Source organism: Arvicola amphibius, chromosome 12 (genome assembly GCF_903992535.2).
Source record: "Arvicola amphibius chromosome 12, mArvAmp1.2, whole genome shotgun sequence".
Taxonomy (NCBI): domain Eukaryota; kingdom Metazoa; phylum Chordata; class Mammalia; order Rodentia; family Cricetidae; genus Arvicola; species Arvicola amphibius.
This window is the reverse complement of record NC_052058.2, coordinates 31,752,938-31,779,377: the sequence shown is the minus strand read 5'-3', so window position 1 is coordinate 31,779,377 and position 26,440 is coordinate 31,752,938. Positions and strand designations below refer to the sequence as shown.

The 26,440-nt window shown below is 46.9% G+C and overlaps 2 protein-coding genes across 4 annotated transcripts in view; one reads left to right on the top strand and one right to left on the bottom strand.

Annotated features, from left to right (window-relative positions):
• Nucleotides 1-839: 839 nt before the first annotated feature.
• On the top strand, nt 840-1,265 carry LOC119799555 (PRELI domain containing protein 3B-like). The gene has a single exon (XM_038309502.1). The coding sequence runs from the start codon at nt 840-842 to the stop codon at nt 1,263-1,265; it is 426 nt and encodes a 141-aa protein (XP_038165430.1).
• Nucleotides 1,266-3,927: 2,662 nt separating this feature from the next.
• Colq (collagen like tail subunit of asymmetric acetylcholinesterase) overlaps nt 3,928-26,440 on the bottom strand; it is a 62,039-nt gene continuing 39,526 nt past the window's right edge. For all 3 annotated transcript variants that reach the window (XM_038349507.1, XM_038349509.1, XM_038349508.1), the window contains 11 exons: nt 25,427-25,489; nt 24,995-25,021; nt 24,322-24,366; nt 24,120-24,155; nt 19,673-19,753; nt 15,003-15,108; nt 9,802-9,926; nt 9,052-9,171; nt 8,562-8,682; nt 6,694-6,796; nt 3,928-4,708 (listed from right to left, as the gene is read on the bottom strand). In XM_038349507.1, the coding sequence (XP_038205435.1) occupies nt 4,639-4,708; nt 6,694-6,796; nt 8,562-8,682; nt 9,052-9,171; nt 9,802-9,926; nt 15,003-15,108; nt 19,673-19,753; nt 24,120-24,155; nt 24,322-24,366; nt 24,995-25,021; nt 25,427-25,489 (897 nt within the window). In that variant the 3' untranslated portion in view covers nt 3,928-4,638. The remainder of the gene's footprint in view (nt 4,709-6,693; nt 6,797-8,561; nt 8,683-9,051; nt 9,172-9,801; nt 9,927-15,002; nt 15,109-19,672; nt 19,754-24,119; nt 24,156-24,321; nt 24,367-24,994; nt 25,022-25,426; nt 25,490-26,440) is intronic.

The following is a 26,440-nucleotide window of genomic DNA, read 5'->3' as shown; positions in this document are numbered from 1 at the left end:
ATGTCTTTTTTCCTATTTTGTAAGATGGACTATGGTCTACTGTACCCCAAATCATCTCTTATAACCAACTTTACGGGAGAAAGAAGAACACTGCTGACTCTCTAAACAGCTGATTTATTATTAGGCCCAACCCAGTAAATAATCTAGATGTGAGAATCCAATTTCCTTCCCCTGGCCACAAATTCCTCCTCATCTTTCACCAGCTGTGGTACCCTATGAACCAACCTCTCTTAGTTAGCTTACTGGAACCTCTATAGAATCTGGGTATGCATAGTCCCCTGTTAACATCTATTGCAAGTGGCTGATGTCCTGTCAAAGAGAGAGAAGATGCAGAATGATGGATGGCCGCTGGGATGGAGGGCGTTTGCATCTATGATGATTAGCTTTGCCAACCTGGCACAATCTAGAATCTAGAGTTTTGATGAGGGATTGTCTGGATCCGTGAGTGAGTCTTTGGGGATTGTCTAGATGATGCTCATTGGTATGGAAAGAGCCAGTCTGCTGTGGGTGGCATCATTGCCTGGGTTTGGGTCATAGACTCTACAAGAGAAGAGAAAATGAGCTGAGAGGTAAGCAGGTACACACGAATCCATTTCTCTTTGCTCTTGAGTGTGGATGCGACTGGCTGCTTTGAGTTCCGCCATCTTGACTTCTTCACAGGATGGACGGTAGCCCGTGATTGTAAGTAAAAATAAACCCTTGGAGGCCAGCTGGCCGGGGCAGGGCAGGGTCGGTGAACTTCTGTGCCTCCTCGTCCTGGGATGCTGTGGGACACTGGGCGGGCGACTGGCACCATGAAGATCTAGACATCTGAGCACGTCTCTGACCACCCATGGGAAATGGTTACCACGGCTGCAATGCAGAAATACACAAACCCCATGAATCCAAGCGTAGTTGGTGTTGATGTGTTGGACAGACACATCGATCCCTCTGGAAAGCCACACAGCCACAGGCTCCTCAGCACAGAGTGGGGCCTGCCCTCCATTGTGAAGTCGCTTATTAGTGCAGCAAGAACGAAAATATACATGCTGGAGCATTCTGTAGTTGGCCCAATAAAAACCATCATGGAGCTCAAGTCCTCCAGCATCTCATTTACATATATGGTCTCTGTTGACGAGAGGCTTACATACAAGCCGCACCCCCAGCACCCAGAGAAAACTGTCCTGACCCAGGAAGCCATCATCACCGTGCAAGGGGTCAGCCTCAGCAGCCACCTTGAAGGACTCATGGCAAGCCCCATATCTTCCAACTCTAACAAAGGTTGAGAAGCAATGGAATGGAAGATTCATAAACTGAACGCTGAGATTGAAGAATTGACAGCATCAGCCAGAGGAAGCATAAGGACCCCAATGGTGGCCACAGCAGCATTGGTGGAAAAATGGAAATTGGTGTGCAGGACTCTTCAAGCTGACATAATATTTATTTGTTATTTAAAAGAATATAGCTATTTTAGGTAGATTTTATTATTATTTTTAATGATCTTGGGAAAGGCTGTGACTTTTGATCAAAACAAAAGATGAAGAGGGTCTGAGGTGGAAGGGCTTGAGGGGCTGGCTGGAGTCTTGTGTTCACGTGGACAGTTAACAGGCTTGTTTGTTGTTGTTTAAGTGCTTAGAAGAAATTGATGTTGGCCTCAAGTCTCCTTAGGTATAGAATCTTAGCCTTTCAGCTACTGAAACCCTGTGTGGCTGTGGACCAACCAGCACAAAGGCCAGCTGCCCTCCGGTCCATACAGTTGCCCAACGTGGTGACCTAGAACCTCCAGCGTGAGGAGCTCACTTTAAAAAGAGACATTGTACAATTTCAAATGACATTAATTTGTATAAAATAACTTGCCCTGTTGGAAACCAGTGTTTGTATTTGATATTTAAATGATATTTTTGGAGTGAAAATTAGCACTAAGGTTAATATATGACTCCAGCAAAAATAGTATTTTATTGTATCAATGGGTACTGTATTGATTTGCCAAAGTTTTGTGACTTAGTAAAGGCATTCCCTTCCTCATAAAAACCCTTTCTCCCTTAAACTCTTCTTTTCAAATATTTTAACCTTATAGTTGTTAGTTATCCTCTGTGTATAAGAATGTGGGCACGGGCATGCAGTGGCATGCATGTGGTGCTCACAGAACATGTTGGTTCTTCCTCCCGCTATGTGGGTTACAGAGATTGAATGCAGGCCATCGAGTTCAGGGGCAAGTGCCTTTACCTGTTGGACCATTTCATGACTCCACTCCATACCAACCATGCCACCCCATGCCACCCCAAAGCCCTTTTGTCAGGGTATTTTCTCACTTCAACAGGAGTGGAAACTAAACAGCATCCTAACCCTTACTCTCGCACTTCAGGGGTCAGCCAGGTAGCCATTGTGTTTCTGGAGAATTCTCAGAGGCTAGGCCAAATGTAATATTGTCACCTTTGGCATTATGGGTTCAGGAACCTAGCTGTGATTAATGCAGCAGACACCTTGCTTCTGGCTGTTTAAAAAGAGGCCTGGGACCCAAAACAGGCCGAGAAGTTTAAAGGTAGAATTTAACTGGGAGCGCTGGGGGCTGAGAGCCTGTGTGGCAGTTCTCCACCCCTCTGGGTTGTGCTGGAGAGCAGATAATGCTCACATTAGCAGAGGAGCCTTTGGCAGCAGAGAGGAGGCAGAAAAATGAAGTGGAGCCCTCCATTGAACGCTGTCCACCCACCACTGGACGCTCAGTTGTGACTTGATAAACACCACTCTGTGGCTGGCATAACCTCGTTGGGTTGCCAGATGTGACTCTGAAATCCTAGTCATAATCTCAGCCACTCATGCGACAGCCTCGGGGATAGCTGAGGGAATCCCTCACCATCTCTGCAGAGTGCCCTGTTGGGGTACAGAGCTGCATCTACAAAGGCGAGTTGGTAGAGTTAGAAGAGCAGCATATGGCTAACTCAGGGAGAGGCGTTGTACCAGGTGTAGGCTCAGGAAGTGTCTTCCCGTGTTCTTCTTTCTACACTGGAACCCCTCATCTAGGTCCATGCTGGCCATAAAATTACCTCAGGGTACATTTACCTGGGACATATGGGCTCTGTGGCCGCCTAAGGACTCTCTAAGGCCTCAAGGGCTGCTCCCTAAGATGGGAGACTCAGGACAGAATGTGTCTTAGCTAGATTGACAGGTGGCACCGGGTCTCCATGTAAGATGGTCCTCAAGCAAGATGAGAACCAGGATTAGGCCAGCAAGACTATTCTTGGTGATCTTTGGTAAGCCTTGCTACCTCCCTGGACAGGGTTTTTTTCCATTAACCTCAAGGAAGCTGGGTGCCCTGAATCCAGCCATGTGAGAGTCTGGGAAGTAGAGCTGACTCCAATCTCTCTGCTTTATTCAGCATCGGTAGGCATTGTCCCAGAACCCAAGGGCGATCAGGCCACAGCCAGGAATCACCTTTATTCCTTGCTTGCCCACCCAGATACCCCAAAATAGTTCTGTAAAAAGCATAAATGCCTGCCTGCAAAGACACAGCCTCTGCCTATGAAGATGCAGCTCATCTCTCTCAGGAAATACAGTTCACAGTTCTGACTTGCTGGGGAACAAGGTGCTGCCTGATGAGTTTCCAAGACTTAAGCTCACCGAAGAGCTTTGTCTAACAGTCCAGAAAGCAACCTAGGAGGTGACAAGGTAGGTATGTGCATTGGGGATGGGGACAAAAAGAAATGTCTTTCCAAAATAGAGCCAAACCCCACTCAAGAAATATGGGAAAGGCAGAGGAAGCAGTCAGGCACACAGGGAAAATACAAGGGGTGTGCAAGATGCAGGCATGGAAGAGGTCACAGGGCCCTTCCAGCAGGCAGCAAGGACTCAGCAGTGGAGCCATAGACTGGGAAAGCCAGCATGAGAAAACACCAGCACCTGCCCTGCTGAGGGTGTGTGGAGTGAGTCTCCCACACAGGACATGGTTGTGAAGGACACCGTCAAGGCAGAGGCCAAGATGGCACCTGGGATGTGATACTGTCACCACTGTCCTCAGAACTTCAAGAGGAGGAAGGTTTCTGTTCCGACCTGGTTATGGCTTTCTTAGTACTTCCAACTCCACACAAAGCTGAGGCTCTGGCCAGTTGAAGGGTCCCTCGGTTGGTATGAAGCTGGGAGCTGCACCAAGAGAATATGCTCACTTCCTGTTTTGTGGTTCTTAAATCTTGAGAAACCTAACAGTTGGCTGCCTTGGGTAAGAACGGCTGTGTTGGAGATCTGAAGGGTGCAGAAGCCAGTGTGCCAGCACTCCCACCTCCAGGTGAGAGCAGAAGAAAACACATGAGCCCTGCCGGTTCCTGTATGGATAACAGTGTTAAGCCAAGTCCATGGCCTGAGACGGCATCTTTCCAGAAGAGATAAGGCATTACAGCCAGCTGCTTAGCCAGATGAGGGAGGGGAGTTCCAGGGCGGACATGTAGAAGATTTCTGGTTCTTTTAATTAAGACAGGATGCAGTGGTCCAAAATTCTTCCGGTCAAACTGAGTCAAAAACACATCTTAGCAGCAAGAGTGTATTCTTGTTTCGTCAAATGAAGGTCGGTAGACACTGGCCAAGGAGAGGGTAAGGCCAGCTTGATGTGCGAGGCAGAGATACAGCCACCAGTCCCATGGGCTGCAGCCCACCTGTTCCTTGAGCCCCTCACGTGAAGTAACGACAGGGTGTGGAGTCGATGTAGCAGTACTGGGTGCACCGAAGGTCTCCATATGACCTGAGGGAGGCAAGGATACCAATCAGGGCAGAGACAGTAACAGAGGGCATAGCGGGCTGGGAAAAGCACTTTCTAAAAAAGTGACTGCTGATGCCTTAAACTACCATACCCCTCGCTGAGAGCTCAGACCTAGGAAAACGTTTCTGCCTCATTTGGGGTGTGGAGCCCAGGGAGGCCGAGTTGGTCTCGAGAGAGTTCTACTTTGAGATCTAGTAGAGGGACTACGGTGGGAGGGACCGTTAGCCCAGATGTTAATCCATCATCCTGTGACTGCTACCTCCCTTCTAACGCCTGAGGGTGTCCAGAGCTATTTGTGCCCAAGGGGCAACACTGGCCTGGTAAAACTGCTAAGCTCTTAAAATTTGGCTACTGTGACTGAAGACCTGAATTAAAAATTCTAGTGATTTTAGAATTGAGTTGCTACGTGGAATAGGGGCTGCCGTGTTGGAAAGTGTATCCCACACATCTGCAAATGTAAATGATAATCCCCAGTGTCTTATCCACACTCATTCTCAACCATATCTTGGAAGCTCAAGAGCTCAGAGGAGCAGCTCTGGTGAGCTAGTAAGGCCCAGGCTCCATTCAGCCATTAACTCTGAGTCAGGTGCTGATACTATATGACTCTATGGAGTGGGTAAGCAGCTCAGTCAGGCCAGATCCAGTAGGTGGCTGTTAGGAGCCTTCCCTAACTCAGGTGTGGGGCAATGTACACATATGTAGTGAGACCGTGGACGAGCCTACCCAGGCTTGGAGTCTGGGGGTGGCTGGAGGTGTGCCACTCCTTCAGCCAGGTTGTGTATGCTAATAGGTGTTGGAGGATGAGTGTTGAGAAGACCCCCGAGAGTATGGGATGGAGGTAACTGTGGGACAGATGTTGTCTGTTTCCTAAGCTGCTGAAGGTCTGCTGGAAGGTAAGTGATGGGAGCCAAAGCTGAGGACATCCTTCTCAGGAGACACTGACTCGGTGATCTAAAAGGCCAGCAGAGGAGTGGCTCCCTAGAGCACCATGCAGCTGAGTCTATGAACACAGGACAATTTAGCATTATTCTGTACTGGAAGGTCACATTCTGGACGGGGGCTGGGGGCTAGAGGAAGCTTGAAAATACCACTGGGGAAGCAAGGACACTTACATATTTGAATACCCACTGAGCATTCTCCAAGGTAGCGAGACAGGTCCTTGAAGGGGATATTTTCCTGGAGGGACTACGAACTGGCAAGATTAGATATTCTTCCCTTTATATTTTAAAAATTATGTGCATGTCTGTTTGTGTGTGTCTCTGCCCGTGTGTGTGTGTGTGTCTCTGCCCGTGTGTGTGTGTGTGTCTCTGCCCGTGTGTGTGTGTGCGCGCGCGCGTGTGTACATGAGTGAGTGATGGGGTTAGGAGTGTGTCATGGTGTATATGTGGAGGTCAGAGCACATATCTGAGGGGTCACTTCTCTCCTTCCACCTGTCCACAGGTTCTGGGGATGAAACGCAGGTCACTAGGCCAGCATGGTAAGAGCCTTTACCCACTGCATCATCTTGCTGGCCCTCCTTTTCCTTTCTTGTGGAACTGGGCATTAAATCTGGGCTTACTGAGTGATATTTTAAGCCCCTATTGTCACATATTATTTCTGGTATGATCTCGTTTAGATTTGTGGGAGGTGGTTATTGTGCTCTGGGAACTGAGCTGGGTAGATGACAAATGGGGTTGTGAAATGAACTCATGCTGCCTGCTGCCCTCCTCTCTACTTCCTCCCAGATCACAGCCCAGTCACCTCCAGGGCTAGCAGACCCTAAGCCTGCTCTTCTCCCTGGCACAGGGTGATGCTGATGGCTGTGACTGCTCTGACTGAGGCCTCTTGGGCACTGTGACTATTGTGTGCTCACTAGAGGAACATGGGCTCTACCCTACCTCACTGTCTAGAAACACAAAAAGCCATTAATATCTGTAAAGGAAAGCAGGGAATGGGAGATGCTGGAAGATTGTGGGAGGCCTCCCTACCCAGGGAGATAGGTCTCGCATGTCAGGTAGCCAAAGTCAGAGCCGTCACAGTCTTCCACGCCCTGGTGCCGGTAACCATCTCCACAGTAGGCCCGGTGACAGTCTAGGGGGACAAAAAGTATAACCCTGAGAAGGGGCAGGGTGGAACAGGCTTGCCTACACAGTAAGGACAGTGTTGCCTAGTGGAGACCCTAAGCATTCTACCCACTTAAGAACCAATTGATGGAGGGCTTCAGACCCATGCAGGACCAAGTGCCACACTGACACAGCAGGGCTCTTGATAACATGCCTGCCATTTCCTTGTTGGGTGACAAGAGGCTTCATGTCATCTGCAAAACTGGAAAGGGGACACTGCCTCCCCTTCATAGTACTACTGTGGAATATTGGTAAGCTAAGGCTTAGGGGACCCCCTCGGTGAAGCATCTGTCAGCACAGAGTCCTGGTGAGGCCACCTACTACTAGGCTCAACCTGAGTACCTGAGGGACTATGTGACCTCCACAAAAGCTTCTAACTTCACACAAGGAGTAGTACTCCATCCATCCGTCTATCCGTCCATCCATCCGTCCATCCATCCATCCATCCATCCATCCATCCATCCATAATCCATCCACCTACACAGGGTCTTGTTATGCAGGTCATACTGGCCTTTTTACTCTTGGAGATCTTCCTGCCTCAGCTTCCCAAATGTGCCATCCTGCCTAGCCCACCCTCGTTTTTATTTTTTTTGTTTTTGTTTTTTTTGTTTTTTGTTTTTTTGAGACAGGGTTTCTCTGTAGCTTTGGAGCCTGTCCTGGAACTAGCTCTTGTAGACCAGGCTGGTCTCGAACTCACAGAGATCCGCCTGCCTCTGCCTCCCGAGTGCTGGGATTAAAGGCGTGCGCCACCACCGCCCGGCCCCACCCTCATTTTTAGAGAAAATGAAGACTTCGCTACTTTGTTTTGACTGTGACAGCTTCTACTGAGGGAATTCTGGGGAGAGCCGGTACCCCACAGAGGGTCGTCCAGAAGTTGCCAGGGGACTGATGAAGCGCCACTGATGGAATAACAGCTTCCTGTGGTTTCTCAACCCCACTGTGGGGTGGAACTTCATCTTGGGTCAGTCATCTGTCCTCTGAGCTTCTAGAGGACAAGGACAGCAAAGGGGCCTACACTTTCCCAGTTTTGACCTCAACAAACCAAGTCATGGATGGATACACTGACCCCAAGCCACATCCAGACAACCTCCACATATGTCAGGTAAAGGAAAAGAGAGCCAGGTTCAGCTGGAAATGGCCCTCCGGTGTCATCCTGCTTGAACTGGATGACAAGCAGAGCCAGCAGCTGAATTCTGTTTTGTCTCTGAAAACTACTTCTACCTCGCCTCCTGCTCTGGTCACTTTATGTAAAAAACAAAACAACAACAACCCCCAAACCAAAAGAGGATCATGGTGAATCCTCCAGAGCCAAGACCTAGCACTGTCACAGGAGGGGGGTGGGTGCTGGAGGCCCACGTCTCTACTGACAGGGCTGACACCTAGTGTCCACCTATGAAGGGAGTTCTGATCCAGTCTTGGCCCCTCTTTTTGCCTTTCTAGGGTGCAGAGTGAGGGCCATCACCTTTCTCTTCTGAGCTTGCAAAGAAGTAGGGCTTGGACGAAAGAGCACCAGCAACAAGGAAGGCCTCTCTGGGAGACATGATCCTGACCACCTCCCCTGTTACAGGCTTGGGTGAGGGAAGAACTAGCATGCAGCCTGGATTTGGGAAGAGGCTCTCCAAAGCAGTCCATGGTACATTGCCCCTTGCCTTTGTCTGGGACCATCCCAGCTGGCAGCCAGGGCTTACCCCACCCCCTCACAACTGAGGACTTCCAGGCTGGGCCTCACTCACCAATGCAGTCGTCTCCCACGTCATGATTACCATCATCACACTCCTCCCCAGGCTGCAGGACGCCATCCCCACAGGTGCCATGTTGGTTTATGGTGTAACCCACAGGATAGAAAGGGGTCAGCTGGCCAAAGAAACACACAGCCATTAACGAGGGTGGCATGTCCAGGCAGCCACAGAGCAGGCAAGTCTCTGGCACTGGAAACAGATGCTCTGGGTCTGGGAGGCATCTCTTAGCTTCCTTCAGAGAGGGGGGATGAGAGAGACCATCTTTCCCAGAGGAAATCCTGGCTCAAGATGAGCTTCTGTTTGGGAATGGGGCTGAGGAGGGCTGCTCAGAAGACAAGGGAGGGAGGCTATATGTAGCTCTCCTGCAGACACAGCAGAAGCTCAGTCCGGACTCAGTTGTCTACTTTCCTCCCTTCTAATGGGAGTGTCCCTTTCCTGACTGAGGACAGGAGGGTCACATCCCAATGAGCCTTCCCCAGAGTACCTGGATAGGGAGCCAGCCAAGGCTGTCTTTGAAGTACAATGATCGCTGGTCTCTGCGGAAGGCAATGGCATTCTGAGTGTTCAGTTTCTCAAGCTCCTCCTGGTTGTTGACCACAAAAATCTGCCAGAGAACGTAGTGTTTAGCATCCAGAAAAACGTCCACGCAAGACAGGGAGAGCCAGAGGAGCGGTCAGTCTGTCTACTCCTCATAGGGAGGACTACCAAGACGCCCACACTATGTCAATCCAGTTCAGAAAGCCCAAGTTTAAAACAAAACTATCCACTTTGACTTAACATATTTAAATGTTTTTTGACATGTTACCAAGGCTTAAAGGATGATGCTACATATATAAGTAAAATCTGACATCTGGAAACCACTCTTCAACAGCGATATGCAATGGTGATCATTAAAAGCAGCACTGCGTTTGTACTCAGGGAACATGAGGCAAGCACTAACTACTGGGCTGCATCCTCAGCTGAAACAGAACTCTTTCAGACAATCTAACCTCAACCACATTCGAGTTAGTCTTGAAAGTAAAACGTGGAGGAAATGTCCCTCAGTAGCTTCACTTCCAAATTAGCATTCTGCTTCTTCTCTTTTGATTTGGTCCCCACTTTGCAATTTCCCATTGCAAATGGGTTGTCATTGTATCAAGGGAAAGTAGACCTTCCTAAAGTACATCATGAAGGCCTATGTTCAGGTAGAAAGGACGATCAGTACCCACCCATCCCATGCCCTGAAGAGTCTTACTGCAGGAACTCTGGGGGAGCCAGGCCCATGGGAAGGGTTATTCCCATTCACTGGGGGTCCACAAAGACATCTTCCTGGAGGCCCCGGATATCCTCTTTCTCCTTTGAGTCCCATCACAAGTTGTCCTAGGAAGCAAAGGAAGCAACAGGTTGCTGTGTTACTAGAGCCAAGCAAGTCAGGAGATAGGAGCAGCCTGTGCAAGGCAGAGAAGTAAAAGCTTAGGGCAGATGAGAGGCAGAGAGAGAGGTCCAGCCGTGGCGTGGAGGAACAAGGAAAGAACAACCCTCAAACAACGGTCCCCTCAGCCCTGCCTTGAAGACACACAGACAGCGGGTCCTGTGGCAGCCTGAGCTCGATTTCTAACAACCTGTGCGAAAGATGAGGGTTTTGTGGGACCTGCATTCTTGACAGTGACACCTGGAGGCTGATCCAAGTGAACAGACCACCTGTTGATTAGCTCGAGATGTCCTTGTGGGAGGACATGCCCGGTTTGTGACCATTAGTAAAAGGGTCTTCTTACAGATGGATATGCAGTGGATGGAAAACTTACACTGTATTTTAAGAAAATGAATCTGGTCATTTATGTGGGCAAGGAGGGAGGCTGCACACACCAGGAAACAGGACAGAGGCTGCAGGACAACTTTTGGGAGTTAGTCCTCTCCTTCCATCACATGAGACCTGTAGGTGGAACTCAGGCCACTGGGCGTGGCAACAAGAGCCTTTACCCACCGAGCCACTTTGCCATTCCAACTTTCACTGTATTTTTTACTTGTTTGTTTGTTGTTTTTATTTTTCAAGACAGGATTTCTCTATGTCACGCTGGCTGTCCTGGAACTCACTCTGTAGACCAGGCTGGCCTCGAACTCAGAGATTGGCCTGCCTCTGCCTCCCAAGCGCTGGGATTAAAAACTGCCTGGCACTTGCACTGCTATTTTAAGTTTCTAATATAGAGGATGTTTACTTTTATTTATATAGAGGATGTTTATAAGGAAAATTTGGGTGTGTGTTTCTTTCTCATTTCTCCTGGAAGAAATGAGAAAAAAAACCCAGACATCCATAAATTTGTTTGTTTCCCTTTTTTTTTTTCCAGTGCTTTGGATGGAAGCTGGGCCTTTGAATATGCTAGATAAGTGCTCTGCCACCGAGCCACACTCCCAGCCTTTGGGCAACCATAATTTTAAAAGTGTTCAAGATGTTACCATTGTACATCAAGATGGGGAACCACTAGGGAAATGGTAGGTTGATAGAATATCCCCCCCCCCATCAAATCATCTGCCTCCATCCCTCCCTTCACCAAGGGCCTGTTAGGATCCTTCTGTTCTCAGTACAAACCTCAGCTCCTCTGAGAAGCCTTCCCAAATCCTCCCACTGTGGCTTTGGTCCCTTCACTTACATCTGCTCTTGACGGTACTCCAGTCTACTCACAAGCCTACACACAGAGTACGACATCAAGGTCTCTCTTCCCGCAGGAAAAGACTGGACACATTTGGAACAGAGTTATCTGTTCAGTGACTGAGTGAGTAATTGAGATCAAAGGTCTTCGCGAAAGACTGAAAGTCAGGATTGTCTGACAGGATGAAGAAGCAGAGGACAGGGCAGGATGAAAGACCCATGAGCATATGCCCCCCTCCAGTAAGGACCATTGAAAACCAACCTAGCCTTAGTCTTAGGCAGTCGGCGGAGGCAGCCGGGAACTGGGCCCAGACTCTCGAATGCTAGAAGGATCCATAGGGAAGAGGACCCGGTGGAATGACCCCACCTCCTTCAGCCTTCCTGAGCCAGCTTACAGACTGGTCCAACAGCAGATGTCAAGTCACAGCTCTAACAAGGAATAGGAATAGAATTCTGTGGGGAAAGCTCCTGTCTTGGGTTCTGACTTTTCAGAAGACTCCCAAAGAGACAAAGATACCACCAGCTCCGGAACATCCTGGGTAAAAAACCCTGGGAATGTGAGGAGTTTCCAGCTGGAGAAGCAGGACTTGTGATGTGAAGAAGTATGAGAGCAGTATCAGAGCAGCCTTCTGGAATGTTCTATGATCCCAGAACTATAGTCTCGGAAAAAGTCAGACCTTTCCAGATACTTAGTTAATTGGGGGTGTGACTGAGATCTGAACCCATGCTTCACCTAGCTCTGCCCCATTCAGACGGACAGATCCAAGGAATGGGTGCTCTCAGGGAGCTGTCATTCCCAGGCACCATATGAATTTGTTTATACCCTGTCTGGGTACAGGAAAGAATTATCCAAATCCATAATTGTATTACTTCAAATTACATCTTAAATTTACCTTTATTCCTTCCTCACCCCACGTACCCTTTCCCTGTGACTTAAGTAATTAAAAAGTTCCTACCCTCTCCAACCCCTCCAGCACCAGCTGGCCCCATGGTGCTGAGGACTAGACCTAAGGCAGCTTCCTAACAGGATGTGGCAAGGAGCCTGCTGCCACTGCTGCAGTTTCCCCTCTGCTTCCGCTTCCTCCCAGTTGGCAGAGGACATCCATCACCCTGCCAGCTTCCTGCCATGATGCTCTGAAGGGCAAAACAACTTGAACTGCTTCACCTAGATTAACTGCCATGCCCTGTTGTCGGAGGACTGGTGTGGGAGGTCCTTCTGTCTATGTGTTGCTTTTATTGGTTAATGAATAGAGAACTGCTTTGAACCTATGGCAGGGAAGAACAGAGCTAGGTGGGGAAAGCTAGTCTGTATGCTGGGAGAAAGAAGGGTGGAGTCAGATGCCTGTAGGAGATAGATGCTGAAATTTTAGCCTGTAAGCCACAGCCATGTGGTGATACACAGATTAATAGAAATGGGTTAAATTAATATGTAAGAGTTAGCCAATAAAAAGCTAGAGCTAATGGGCCAAGCAGTGATTTAATTAATACAGTTTCTATGTGATTATTTCGGGGCTAAGCAGCCAGGAACCAACAGAGGACCTGGCTTTCCATCTTTGCCCAGGAGCTTCCTGTGGAAAGCAGGTCCAGAGAAGATAGTATGAGTAGGCAGAGGAACCAAAATGCCAATCAAAAGGCGCCACATGTGGAATCTGAACTGTGGTGACCACTAGACAGCTGGGCCAGGGCGTCCTTAAGGAAGCTCAAGGTTCTTAAACCTAAAGTAAGGCCTGGGATGGACCAGGTTCTTTGATGTGTTCTCTGGAGCCCAAGGATATCCCAAAAAGGAACCGAGGAAGGCTCAGGGGACACAGTTTCTTCTTGAATAACTTTGAGGCTTTTTGTTTGCCTGTTTTCTTCAGGCAAACCTCAGAACTTCCCATCCTCTTAAATATATACTGCCTATGCCACAATATCTTGTAGGTTTAGGGCTTTTATCAGATTAAAATTGTGGGGAGTCACTCCAGGGGCCTGCTCTAACTCTGTATTATTATCCAAGTTAGGCACAGGGAGGTCCCTCCTAAACCCCTACCTATGCTCCCAGCTCCATATTTTCACAAAGCCCAGGGAGACTGCCCCATTTCGCCTCTTTGTCCTCTTCAGCCCCCTTCCTCTCAGTGGCTCCTCAGAAAGGAAGTGATTTAAAGAGAAGGTGTAGGGAGAGGCATCAGTCAGAGATGAGGCTGCAGCTGTAAGCCAGGAGCGACAGAGTAAGTCTCTGTAGGGACCAGTCCCTGTGTGCTTCCAACTACCAGATGCCATGGGGGATGTGAGACTGTCTCAGTTCTCAAGGTGGTTGGTGTCTAGAAGAAAGATGAAACCCATCTGCAGAAGGCAAGAGTGAACTGGGGGTAGCATGTTTGTCTAGCATGTATGAAGCCCTATGCTCACCTCTCAGACAGACAGACAGACAGACAGACAGACAGACAGACAGACACACACACACACACACCCCAAAATTTAATAACCCAATGGCAGAGCCATAACAGAAAGGACAGTGTATCTGGTTGGGAGAGGACAGGTTGTACAGGGAAATGGGCATACCCATCCAGGAGAGACGGGACTAGAAGGTCAGAGAAGGAAAACAAAACTGCTGGCTGCTAAGTCCTTTGGTTCCAGTTCTCGAAACTGATGGCACGAATGTGGCTTTGTGGGAACCTGCTCACAGAACCCCAGGCCCAGGAAGAAACCTAAAGTCAGATGGGGCCGGTTTACACAAAAGCACATTCCAAGACCCAAGAAAGTTCTTTCCACGGGCTGAACCAGGCTTCCACCCTGCTGTCAGTCCCTGACTGGTAGCTTGAGACGCTCTAAGAATTTGAGTCTTAGAATGCCCAAGCACACAGCCTGAGCTAAGGATCCCTCTGGGCAACCAAGGGTCATTAACATAAATAGGAGGAGGGCAAGGAGCAGGTCAAACCTTCCCCAATGTTTTCTTGCCATATTTTACCAGGACCTTCACTTGGCCCTTCTGTGGCAGTTAAAAGGGTACAAAAGAAAAAAAACCAATTGATTCTTCATGGCATCTTGACAGGACGGAGGACCAGAGCAAACTTTCTTTTGTGTAAGGGATCTAAGAGAATAGGACTCTTCATGACAACCTCACTATGTGGTGGCAAGTATGTTCCCATAAACACAGTATGTGAAATGCATTGTGGAATTTTTAAATGTTCCCATTTTAATTAAGAAAAAAGTTGTAATAAATTTGTGATTCCTCTTGTCTAGCTGAGGACAGGCCCAGGGAAGCTGTCTTTATACAGGCGATGAGCTCTAAAAGGCCTTACGTTGAGCAGATGAAGGAATAAAATAAAGGGCTTAAACTACTCAAATAGTAAAGCAAGTAGAAACAGACATAGTTCATCTTCAATGATCGACTCTTAATTTCTTTTCAGCAATGTATCCATTATCTTCTATGTAAATAAACAATCTTTCCTCACACAGTATAAGACAGAAAAATCTGTGATGGCTTCCTTACTTCTGGGTTTGACATAATGTTTGGAGCCATGAAACATGCTTTTCCCAAACAGATTTTAGTTGCTGAGGTAGATAGCCTTTTCACCTTAAGGATAAATGATATCACCAATGTAAATTACCTCCTCTCTATTTCCTCCATGTGTTATGGCAAATGTTAAAGTTAAGTGAGCCAAGTCATGGGGAAATTATGAAGGTTTGTGAAAGAGCCCCTGTCAGTTTCTAACAAGAGATACAAAGCGGAGCTCTGCCAGTATCTCCTTGTGGCCTCTGAGGGACCTAGCTAGGAGATCAGCTGTGTAGGTCAAGTGAAGCTACAGATGGGACGCCGGAGGTCTTACCTGCAGATGGGGCACCTGGAGGCCCTGGAGGACCTTGACGACCAGGTTGACCTGGAGGCCCAGGCTTGCCTGGTGGGCCTATGATTCCACTGTCTCCCTTCTGACCCTGACAAATAGAAAGATAGAGCCTGTTGTGATACCATGGCATAGCGAAGTTCCTTCTCTCTTGCCTCTAAATCAGAGACCATCTAGCTTAGACAAGCAAGGACTCTAGGTGGGATAGAACTCGTCTCCAGCACCCAGCTTCTGAGAGGGATGGAGCTAGTGATCTATGCAACTTTGAAGACCTCATTAAGTTTTGCTCTGCTCCAGAAACAAGGCGCAGGACAACATAGCCAACCCACCTCCTCCCTTGGCATGAGTTAGAACATGGTGTCTCTGGGTATTTGTGCAATACCCTCATGTTGAGGTAGCTGAGGTAGATCTATAAGTTTTCATTTACCTGTTAGCATTACTTTCATTCTGTCGGAAGAGCTCTTTCGACCACAGACTTCCCATTGTTCTCTTGGTAGAGGACCCAGGTCCTTACTGAACCCAAGAAGCTGGCCATGGCCCTGCTCTCTAGCCTTGAGTCAGAGCTTTTGTCTGTCGTGTGTTGTTGTTGCTGCTGCTGTTTGAGACAGAGTTTCTCTTGTGTGACAGCTCTGGCTGCGCTGGAACTTTGGAGACCAGGGTGGCCTTGAACTCACAGAGAACTACCAGCCTCTGCCTCCAAGTATTGGAATATTCAAAGTGTGTGCCACCATGCTGGCCAGAGTTTGTTTGTTTGCTTTTGTTTTTAGTCAAAAGCACCATGATTCTTATACCACTTCTTAAAAAGTATTATCTCCCTGCCTCAAACTCCTCCTTATAACTCTTGGCTTCAGTTTTCAGCTGTGATGTCTAAGCAGCAAGGTCTCCTTTGATCTCCTCAGGCTGTACTGGCGTTCTCTCCACATTCTCTCAAAACTTTTCCTTTTCAAGCTGGGGGTTGAGGTGCAAGTCTGTCATTGCAATACTCAACAGACTGAGACAGAGGGATTGCTGCTAGTTTAAAGTCAGCCTGAGATACACAGTGAGTTTTAATTATAAGGTACCCAGAGCTATAAAGTGAAACAGCCTCAGAAGCCAAGCACACCCACAGGTGCACACACGCGTTCACACACACACACACACACACACACACACTCACACACACACTATGGCTCTTCCTATTTATTTCAGATCACTGGTCATAGATTATTATGTGGTCAGTCATCACTGTCTCCCCATAAGACACAAGCTCCATGTGGGCTAGAATCTACCATGTTCATCTTCTCTTCCCAGACCAAATGAAGGAGGAGAAAGAAGTTGGCAGCACATGGGGACAGATTTTTGATAATCTATTAGTCAAGGTATTTTACCTTCGCAGTGAGGCCCTGGATAACTCATGGCATTGCTTTGTGACTTGGTTTTACCTTCTCTAAAGTAGGGCTAGTACATACATTTCCACCTAAGTGCATTGTGTGGGTAACAGAGACGGCAGAAGTGAAACTATGGTCTGTGAAGAATGAAGTGTGTTGGGGGAGACACGCTGATCATCCTAGTGACTGGCCAGGCTTCATCTTCTCCCATGGTAGAAGAAATTCTAATCTCCTGAGAGCTTTTTGGAGATTCTAACTGGGGAGAGCTACTCAAATACTGGAGAAGGTCATCGCTAGCCAATCAGACAAGTTTGGAAGACACACATGGAACCGTGAGCTCCCTCTCAGCATCTAGACCATTTAGATCAACCACAATGGTCAATGGATAACCATGTCAAATATCCTTAACACCTAAGGAGTCCTGATTGCTTAAAGAGAGTCAGACCTGTAGATACTTCATTTCCAATCACAACACTGGCTCAGTGAGGCGCTGTCCTAACACCATGGCCCTGGGGACCTACTCCATAATACCAGAGGAGTTCCTAAACTTGTCCCAGGGAAGCCATGAGGTTAGTTTGTTTCCAATTCTGTCCACACAGAGGAGGCTGTTAATCCTCAGGCCAGGCTGAAGCATTCCACACGATAACCAAGATGGGCCTCAGAATGGCAAAGGAAGTCACACCAGCTTAATATAACCAGTAAAGCTTGTTTTCCTAACAGCCAGGCCAGCTGGCTCTGTACACAGGAAGTACATGGCTTGAAGGAGCTGGAAACACTCCTTGACCCTGACACCAGGAGTAGAGGAGTCTTCAGCTTAATTGGTCGTTGCCATGTCTTTACCGCAGGTTCCACTGAACCGAACTGTCCAGAAAGGACTCTTTATCCCTTATCTTCTGTGAGCTCAGGAGGTTTCTCTTGAAGTCATTCTGTCTCCTTAATTGAAGTTTTTTTTCTTTTTGTGGTTCTAGGATTTGAACTTGGGGCCTTTTGCACACTGGGTATATCCTCTGCCACCAATCCATATCCCCATCTCCTGAAGGTGTTTATGATCAGGTCAACAACAGCTTTCCTGGTCCTGCCTGCAGACAGTCTGGAAGCAGGACCGTGATAAAGAGCCATAGCAACTGGGAGGAACACGTGCCCAAAATTCTAACGCTGGCCTTGAAGATGGTCCAGCTCACGAGTCTCGCCAGCTCCACTTCCCTGGCCCCTAGTTAACTTGTGAATAAATGGGAGAGATTGGGTTAAATGATCTCTGTCTGAAGTCCTGTGTTGGAAACTGTGCTCTGGATTCTTCCTAGAGTTTTGTTTCCTAGTTTGGGATTAACCTACAGTTACTCCTAGAAATCATCGTGCTTCTGGATATACGACTCTACACTAGGAGTGAATTTGAGGTATGAAGGAGGTTCCAGGGCAGGCTTCCAATAAGAGTCGAGGAGTCTGCAGAGTAGAAAGGTCCTGCAGAGTGTGTAAGGCAAGGCCCTGCATCTCGAAGGTCACCCCTAGCCAATCATACAGCTTTGGAAACCACACGCGGAACAGAGAGTTCCTGCTCTCTCCTCCCAGCAATCTATTGCTTCCTTGCTTATGAAAACACAATTCAGGGATTTTTAGGAGAATGCATGAGTGTCTACAACAAGAAGCTGTACACGCTGTGGTTTTTAAGCTGTAAGTGAAGGACAAAATAATTACTTAGTGGACATGAAAGAAATCATTTAAAATATGAGAGGAAAGATTTCTGAACTACACGCAACCTCAGCATGTCTGGGGTGGAAGCAGGAGTAGCCAGAGTTTGAGGCCAGCCTGGACTACATGAGACTCTCACTCAAAGCAACAACAATAAATAAATCAACAACTTTTAAAGTGAAAGAAAGAATCCTGGATGGAGAGAATCCCAGATCAAACCCTAACCACCAACAGAATGGAGATGAGAAGCCAACCAGCAGGACAGATTTCAAATATTCTCATGACAAAGAATAGGAAATGTCTGAAGTGATGGACGTATCTATTGACCTGACTCAGTCACTCCACAATGTGTGTATGTATATGTGTGTGTGTGTGTATGTGTGTGTATCACAGTGTACCCCATAAAATATAAAAACAATTAAAATGTTTTATGTACATACTTAAAATGGCATTTTTCTTCTAACATACTAAAAATCAATAACATTAAAAAGGACACATAAGTACACATATTAATAAATACTAATTTTCAAAACTTGAGGTTATTTACATATAGTCTTATGTCTGTGGGTGTGCAAGCAGAGGCCAAAGGTCAGCATCAAGTATCTTCCTCAATTGCTCTCCACCTTATTTGAGACAAGGTCGTGGATTCAGCTGGAGCGGCTGGGACTCTGCCTCCCTGGGGCTAGGGTTACAGGTGTGTGCTGTCACATGGGCTTTGTCACGTGAATGCTGGGGACCAACTCAGCCCTCCTGTTTATACAGGAAGCATTTTACCCACTGAGCCACTGCCCCAGTCCCTGAATAAAGCTGGGTTTCAAATATCTATGATAAATAAAACGACAGCAAACTGCTGCTGCTAATAAATAATAATAATAATAATAATAATAATAATAACAACAACAAATAATACATATGTAGTAAGACCAAAGTCATCTTGCTTAAATAGTGAGATCCTTTCTTGAAACAAAAAACAAAAAACAAAGGTAAAAACAAAAGGTAAATGGCATCTCTGGTACTTATCTGTCCACTTTAGAAAATGCTCGTTTTCCTGTGGGCACTTAGTGCAGTCCTCAAAACCAGTTCAGAAAATTGAGCCTGCCTTCTTCCTTTCCCAGTTCATAACCTGGCTTACCCTGCTGACCCGGGGTCTGAGCAAACAATTTCCCTAAGCTCTTAACAAACCCAATGAAGAGGATCACTTCCAAATTAGGGGTTTGTGTAGTGAAAACTGTCCCTGAGGTTCAAAAGACCTGTTATCCACAAGGGTATGACTAGGCTGCTCTCTAGAACTCAATTTATATCTAGTATGCTGAGGCAAAAAGCAGGTTTCCTGCATAATGACCGTTCCCAGTTACCTTGGTTAAGATGTGTGCATTCCTATGAATTAGGGCCATTCTTGCTTCTGCTCTTGAGTGAAGCCTGTAGCCTTGAACCATGGTTTAGCTGGGAGAAGCCTGAATGTCAGTAGTGAGACTGCTCTGTCCACTAGCCCTGAGGAAGCCTGAATCCAAGGCTGTATGATAACGCTAGCTGACTGCTGCAGGGTTTTCCATACACCTCCAGAAGCTGTGCCCTCAGTGGGGTAAACCCTGGAATCCTTACCTGCTTGCCTCGTTTTCCTGGTCTCCCGGTGGGGCCTCGGTGTCCTGCTAGCCCAGGCTCTCCCTTTGGACCCATTTCACCCTAGGGAGAAGAGAGAGAAGCAAGAGAAAAAGGGGATAGATCTATGCTGGTCTCTCCGAACCCTGGCCTCCAGTGCCTGCTAGCCTTCATCTGAAGTCTCTTCCAGGTAGACTGTCCTGGGAGCGTGGGAGACTGACCTGAGCTCATATCCAGGAAACAGGAAAGAAAGAAGGTGCTCCCCAGGGTGTGACTTAGTGCTGCATGCAGTTGGTACTCTGGTGGTCAAATGAGAGAGACAACCCTGTCCACAGCGGTCAGCGCTGGCTTCTGCATTTCAGTCACACTTGTGCCTGGGTCACTACAGGCTGGGAAGAAGCTTTCTTGCCTAGCTGAAAGTTTGCATGATGATTTTCTATGGTTTGGTTTTAGTGCAAACTCACACATATGAGTTATTTTTGTTTTGTTTTGTTTTTATGTTTGAGAACAGTATTGTCCACTGTAATGTTTGGTATTTTATAGGATTTATTTTAAGATTATATCTTTTTCTTTTCCTTCTTTCTTTTCTTTTTTTTTTTTTTTTTTTTTGAAATAGGGTCTCACTATGTTGCCCTGACTGGCCTGAAATTTGATATGTAGGCCAGGCTAGCCTAGAACTCCTAGACATCCAAATACCTCCACCCCCTGAGTGCTGGAATAAAAGGTGCGTGCCACTCTGTCCAGCAGTTCTCCACACTTTGGTAGATATTATTTTGAGTTCCAGCTCGCTTCTATCACTCAGACAACTCTCTTTTTGAGATAGGGTATCCTGTAGCCCCAGCTGTCCTCTACCTTTCTGTGTCACTGAAGATGAAACTAAAATTTGATTCTTTTGCCTCCACCTCCCTCATGCTGGTGTCTCAGAAATGTACCACTGTTCCCAGCTCAGATGAAAACCCTTTCTCTGAGGGGAGTTGTTTCAAGCATGTGTTCAAATAATCACCATAAAAATATTATGGAGGGCCAGAGAGATGGCTCAGCAGTGAAGGGCACTGACTGCTCTTCCAGTCCTGTGTTCAGTTCCCAACAACCACATGGTGGCTCACAACCATCTATAATGAGGTCTGGTGCCCTCTCTGGCAAGCTGGCAGAACACTGTATACATCATTAATAAATATCTTTAAAATATTATTAAAATATGGAAAACAATGTAAATTATATTCCTAATTAAAACTATTTTTTTTTCATAGTTCAAGGACAACTTTTTGCAAAACTTTTGTGTCAGACTGTCAAAATAGCTATGTGGGTAAAGGGCTTGCTGCTCAGTCTACAGACTTAGAAATGGAGAAACAACTTCCAGTAGTTGAACTCTGACCTCCATACATGTACTTTGGCATGTCTAACACACACATGCAAATACATTTTTTCATCCATCTTAGCTTTTCCTTAGTTTTGCCTGCTTGCCGGATAGGATTCCCATCCCACTTTCTGCTTCTGGGGATTCTGGACCCATGGGAGCATTATTTCTATTTCAAGCAATTGCCCTGCATCCCACCATGCACCACCAGCATGGCCAGTGTAGCATTTGCTACCAGGGAGTTTCTGCCAGTGACCATGGCAGACCTCCCTAGCCACTCAGAGACAGCAAGAGACACCCAGTCTCCTTTTCAGGTTCTCTAACACAACAGAAAATTCAAGTGGATACCTATAGGTGGTGAGGATCAAGCACAAGCTGCCCTTTCAGCCCAGCAACAGGATGACCCTGTCTTTCCCCAACTCACTCAGCAGCTGAGAAGGCTCACTGGTTGTCCAGGGAACCCAAGTTCGGTTCCTAGCTTTATCAGGTGGCTCACACTGCCTGCAACTCTAGGCAGTTGTGAATTCTCAGAAAACTTCCAACTTCAGGAGTGGTGTAGGAGGTCCTTCTGTTGGTGTGTTGCTTTCATTGGTTAATGAATAAAGAAACTGCCTTGGCCTAGTTGATAGGGCAGAATTTAGGCAGAGAAAACAGAACTGAATGCTGGGAGGAAGAAGGGCAGAGTCAGAGAAGCCATGGATCCTTCACTGGAGATGGACACCAGTTAGAATCTCTGGTAAGTCACTGCCACGTGGGGATGCACAGATTAATGGAGATGGGTTAAACTAATTTGTAAGAGTTAGCCAATAAGAAGTTAAAGCTAATGGCCAAGCAGTGTTTTAATTAATACAGTTTCTGTGTGGTCATTTTGGGTGTAAGCTAGCCGGGCAGCCGGGACAAACAAGCTGCCCTCTTTCCCTGTAACACAGGAGGATCCAAGGCCTCCAACCTCCATGGACACTGACATTTATGTGTACATCCCTACACATAGACACACGCAGTATGTACAATTAAAAATGAATCTTTGAGAAATAATTTTTCGTAGGCCCATGTAGTCCTTCTACCGTGTTCAGGATTCTCCTTAATGAGAGTACGATGGGTCAATGAGCCATGACAATGTCTCACTTAAAGAGGCCCAGGGCATGTCTTGTTTTGCTAGAAGAAAACATCAGCATAAAAAAAATGTGAATTTTTAAAAAGAGATTATCAGAAGGAAGTGTGGCCCTTCTCTTTATCAACTAGAAGCAGCCAGTAATTTCTTGATCTAATTTCTCTCCTAAGACCTAATTATGGTTATCATATCAGCTCTGTCTTAAAACAGCCTGCCATGGAAGGGGAAGACAGCGCTTTTGTTGCCAAGTCTAGTAAATGGTGCAGAAGCCAGGGAAACTGTCATATTTAATTTCACAGAGATTTATGAGCCTTTAATGGTTACTGTTGCAGGAAATGAAACCTAGACCAAATATCTTAAGGGACTCACTTCTCTTTTGAAGTTTGCTTTACCTGAGCATCTGGCAGGTTAAGGTAAGGATAAATCTCAGTGACTTGCATGCTGACTGAAAGTACCTCATCATGCTCTGATGGCTGGGTACCCCTCAATAAAATGTTACACTTTAGGAAGTAGTTCTTTAAGGTGGATGCTTAAAAAGAATTTAAAGTACTAAGCAAACACTTGTTTGCACATTTGAAGAATTTCAGGTTGTAACCTGGGTGAAGATGATAATTTCCCACATCGATGCCTTAACAAGATAAAGACCCAGCATTACTGTGTGTTAGCTTTTGTGGCAGACTGAACCAGAACGACCCCCATAGGCTCATGGAATTAAATGCTTGGTCACCGTTTGGTGGGATTGTTTGGGAAGGATTAGGAGGTGTGGTCTTGTTGGAGGAGGTGTGTCACTGGGAGTGGGCTTAGTGTTTTGAAGGACTTGTGCCATGTCCAGCGAGAGATTCTCTCTCTCTCTCTCTCTCTCTCTCTCTCTCTCTCTCTCTCTCTCTCTCTCTCTCTCTCTCTCTCTCTCTCTCTCTCTCTCCCGTAGTATTTGCAGATCTGGATGGAAGTTCTCAGCTATTCAATGCCATGCCTTTCTTCACCTATCATTGACTTAAGCTTCTGAAACACTTTCTTTTAGAACTTGTCTTGGTCATGGTGTCTGATCACAGCAATAGAAAAGTAACCAAGACAGCTTAGGGGGAGTTCTATGTGTCAATGCCTTCCATTGTGAGGACCCAGGATTTTCACCTTAGCTCAGGAGCTGCTCAGCATGGTCAGAACTTACAGTGCTGAGGACCCAGCACTACCATGTCAGAGGCTGGTTTCTATGGTTCATGTTTTACAGTGTAAGAAGCCACCGTTTACGCATTAGGTTAGGAGCTGTTTATGCATCTCTCTTGTTATGCTACGACATCTTCCCTTATCCAACACCCAACCTTACTCCAGATCCTAAACCTAAGCAACGTTTCCCAAAAATTGTCAGTTTTGCCACCTTCACAATTTTTGTTTTATTAATACATAATAACCACATGGTTATTTACTGAATAATCTCTCTTTAACACCCAAAACTGTCTCCTTTTAAAATTAAGCCTGTATCAAGTGAGATACTAATATGTTACTATTTAAATAAAATAGTTGTCACCTATTTAAAATCCTATGTCCCTCCAACAGTGTTTGCCACCCTTGAAGACTGTATTGCGTGTTTAGTTAGACAGCAGTGAAACTAAATCAAACAAATACATCCTTTGTGCTTCAGGATCTGAGAGACAAGAGGGGTCTTGACCATCGTGGCTCAGATAGGAGATAGGAGTTGGTCCTCACAAAACTTCCAACTTTCAAATCTTTCAGCTCCAGGAGGTAGGAGAAACAAAGAGGGGCCTCTCTCCATGGTGGGGGGAGGTAGCCTTTCCTACTAAACTGGAGGTTGGTCTCAGACCTCCCTGCTCCCCTTTCCCCAGTGGGTAAGACACCTGGTCCCCTTCTCAAACTAGAACTTCCCACAGTTAAAATCAGTTTTTCTGCCTGAAGGACCAAGGAGAGGGCTCCTTTTGCTGTGTTTGGAGGACCTGAGGCCTGTATGTCTGTTTCTAGACACTTACTTTCTGCCCCAGCATTCCAGGAAAACCAGGGAAACCCTGTGAAAAGAACAAATGCCGTCACTGTTCTAAAATGCCACGTGGAAGAGGCTGTGTACAGACTGGGTCCGCCATTTTCAAGATGGCTGCCCATCAGTCCACAGGTCTGGGGAGCAGGAGCTCCCACTTCTACTGCAGTATATCACTTATAGTGATTTGCCATTACCTTTTCTCCTTTGGGACCCAAGTCACCCCTTTCTCCTTTGGATCCCTAGGAGGAAACCGAAAGAGAGGGTCAACACGCTAATATTGCACTTGTGTGTTGGGGGTAAGGGGTGGGGATAGGAGCATTTCAAACTGATAAACTCCCTAGGCCAACACCCTCAGTTTTGTTCATATAATTGGTGGCTTGCCCGTAACGAAATGCTTTCTGGATAGATCCCTAAGACCTCTTAATGTTAGTTAATAAAGAGAAACTCATAGAAAGTTCTGGATCTCAGAGGTGCCCTCTCACCTCACAGGACACATGCCTGTTGGTGTTTCTTTTGCTTTGGTAGATGAGAAAGCTGTGTGGTGGAAATCTGGCCTAAGGACAAGTCCCCTTCTTCCAGAAACCCTATGTTGACAGATTAAACTCCTACCCGCCTGCTGTCATTTGTTCCCCTGCTCCCTGTGGGGGGCAGGCACCTCACTGGGAGGTCCTCTTTACCGGAACTGCCCTGCCTCAGAAGGCCAGCACTTCTTTTACAGCCCATGCACAATGGAGGACAGAGGAATAGCCAGGAATGATGGCTGCAGTCGATATCTGAAGAGAGAGCTGGGCCTGTCTTCCACCCACCACCAACTCCAGAGCTGTGCCTAGATTAGGATCTGGAATGCCATGAGAGGCGAAGACTGACCTTTTCCCCTCTGGATCCAGGGAAGCCCTAGAAGAAAGCACACTGTTTATAATCATCCGCAAGACAGCGGGGTGTGCTGTCAGAGTGGAAGGACTTCCTGAATGTGTGGCTGACGTCTCCACACTGTCCTGCGAGTTTCAAGGACCATGCAGCAGTCAGCACGAAGATGTGTGTCTACCAGGCCTAGAAACATCATGGCTTTTCTCAGCCCTTGAATGCCCAAATCAGAGGCAAAACCCTGATAGCTAAAGAGAACAAGAGGAACAGGAACCCCATGCCCCTGCACCCAAGGGCATGATGTCTCCTGAAGGACTGACTCCCCAGCTCAGAGTAACAGTTCCCCAGTCCTGCCCTCCCCATCTTTGTAGATAGCTGTTGCTCCTCAGTCTTGGTGAGAAGGCCTGGGAATGTCCATCTGGACCACTCACTGACCTTGGAGCCCATTGGTCCTCTTGACCCCGGCAAGCCCATCATACCCGGGTCACCTTTTTCACCCTGTGGCAATCAGAAGATGGAAAAGAAGGCCCACAGTGACATTTCTCGAAGAAGCAGAACCAGGAGATGTGGGCAAAGCTGGGATGGAACCAGGGTGTTGGGGCTGCATGGTGAACTTGAGGTCCCATAGGCCTCTTTGCCTCGCCTCCTCCCAGGGCTCTACTTTCTGCCTTTCTCCGTGGTCATCGAGATTAAGTTAGAGAACAAAGCCCCCAAGGTGGTGCAGGTCACCAGACTAAATACTCACTAAGGAGCTGGAAGTGGTGGTGTTTGACCTTTTCCTGGAAAGGGTTGTGAGAGGGCACGGGAGACAGCATGGGGGCCTCAGAAGATAGGCTTGCCACCATATAAATTCTTTGTCTGATTTGCTCTTTGCATAGGGAGGGCCTTTCGGACATCTCATTACACGCTCGCCCTCAGTTTGCAGCCAAGCAGAGGGAAAGTCAGCTTTTGGATACATATACGGGATGGTGGTGGCTAACATGTAGGGTGGGCTCTGTTGTACCTCAGAATAAATTTGAATCTAAGCATTCTCTATACTACAAAACTGCACGCCACCTCTAATTAGTAAAGACAACTCTATGCTGACTGAAGAGACTAATCTGTGGGGTTTTTGTTTGTTTTGTTTTGTTTTGTTTTTTGAGGCAGGGTCTTATGTATCCCTGGCTAGTCTCAAATTTAGGTGAAGATGGCCTTGAATGGATGTCTCTGCCTCCCCCCTCTGAGTGCTAGGATTATAGGAAATGTACTACCATGCCTGGCTGCATATTCTGAATTTCAAATGTCTTTATATATTACCTTGAATGTAAAACAAAGCAAGTTGAAATTAATTTTGCACTTTTTACTTAATCTAATTGTCACTTCAACATATAGTCATTATAAAATAATGAAATCTTAAAATTTCATATTATTTGCTCTGTGTGCATGTGTGTGCACATGCGCACACACGCA

Bases quoted from the DNA above. Each gene is read 5' to 3' on its own strand.
- LOC119799555 (XM_038309502.1), top strand. From the start codon at position 840: ATGGTTACCACGGCTGCAATGCAGAAATACACAAACCCCATGAATCCA.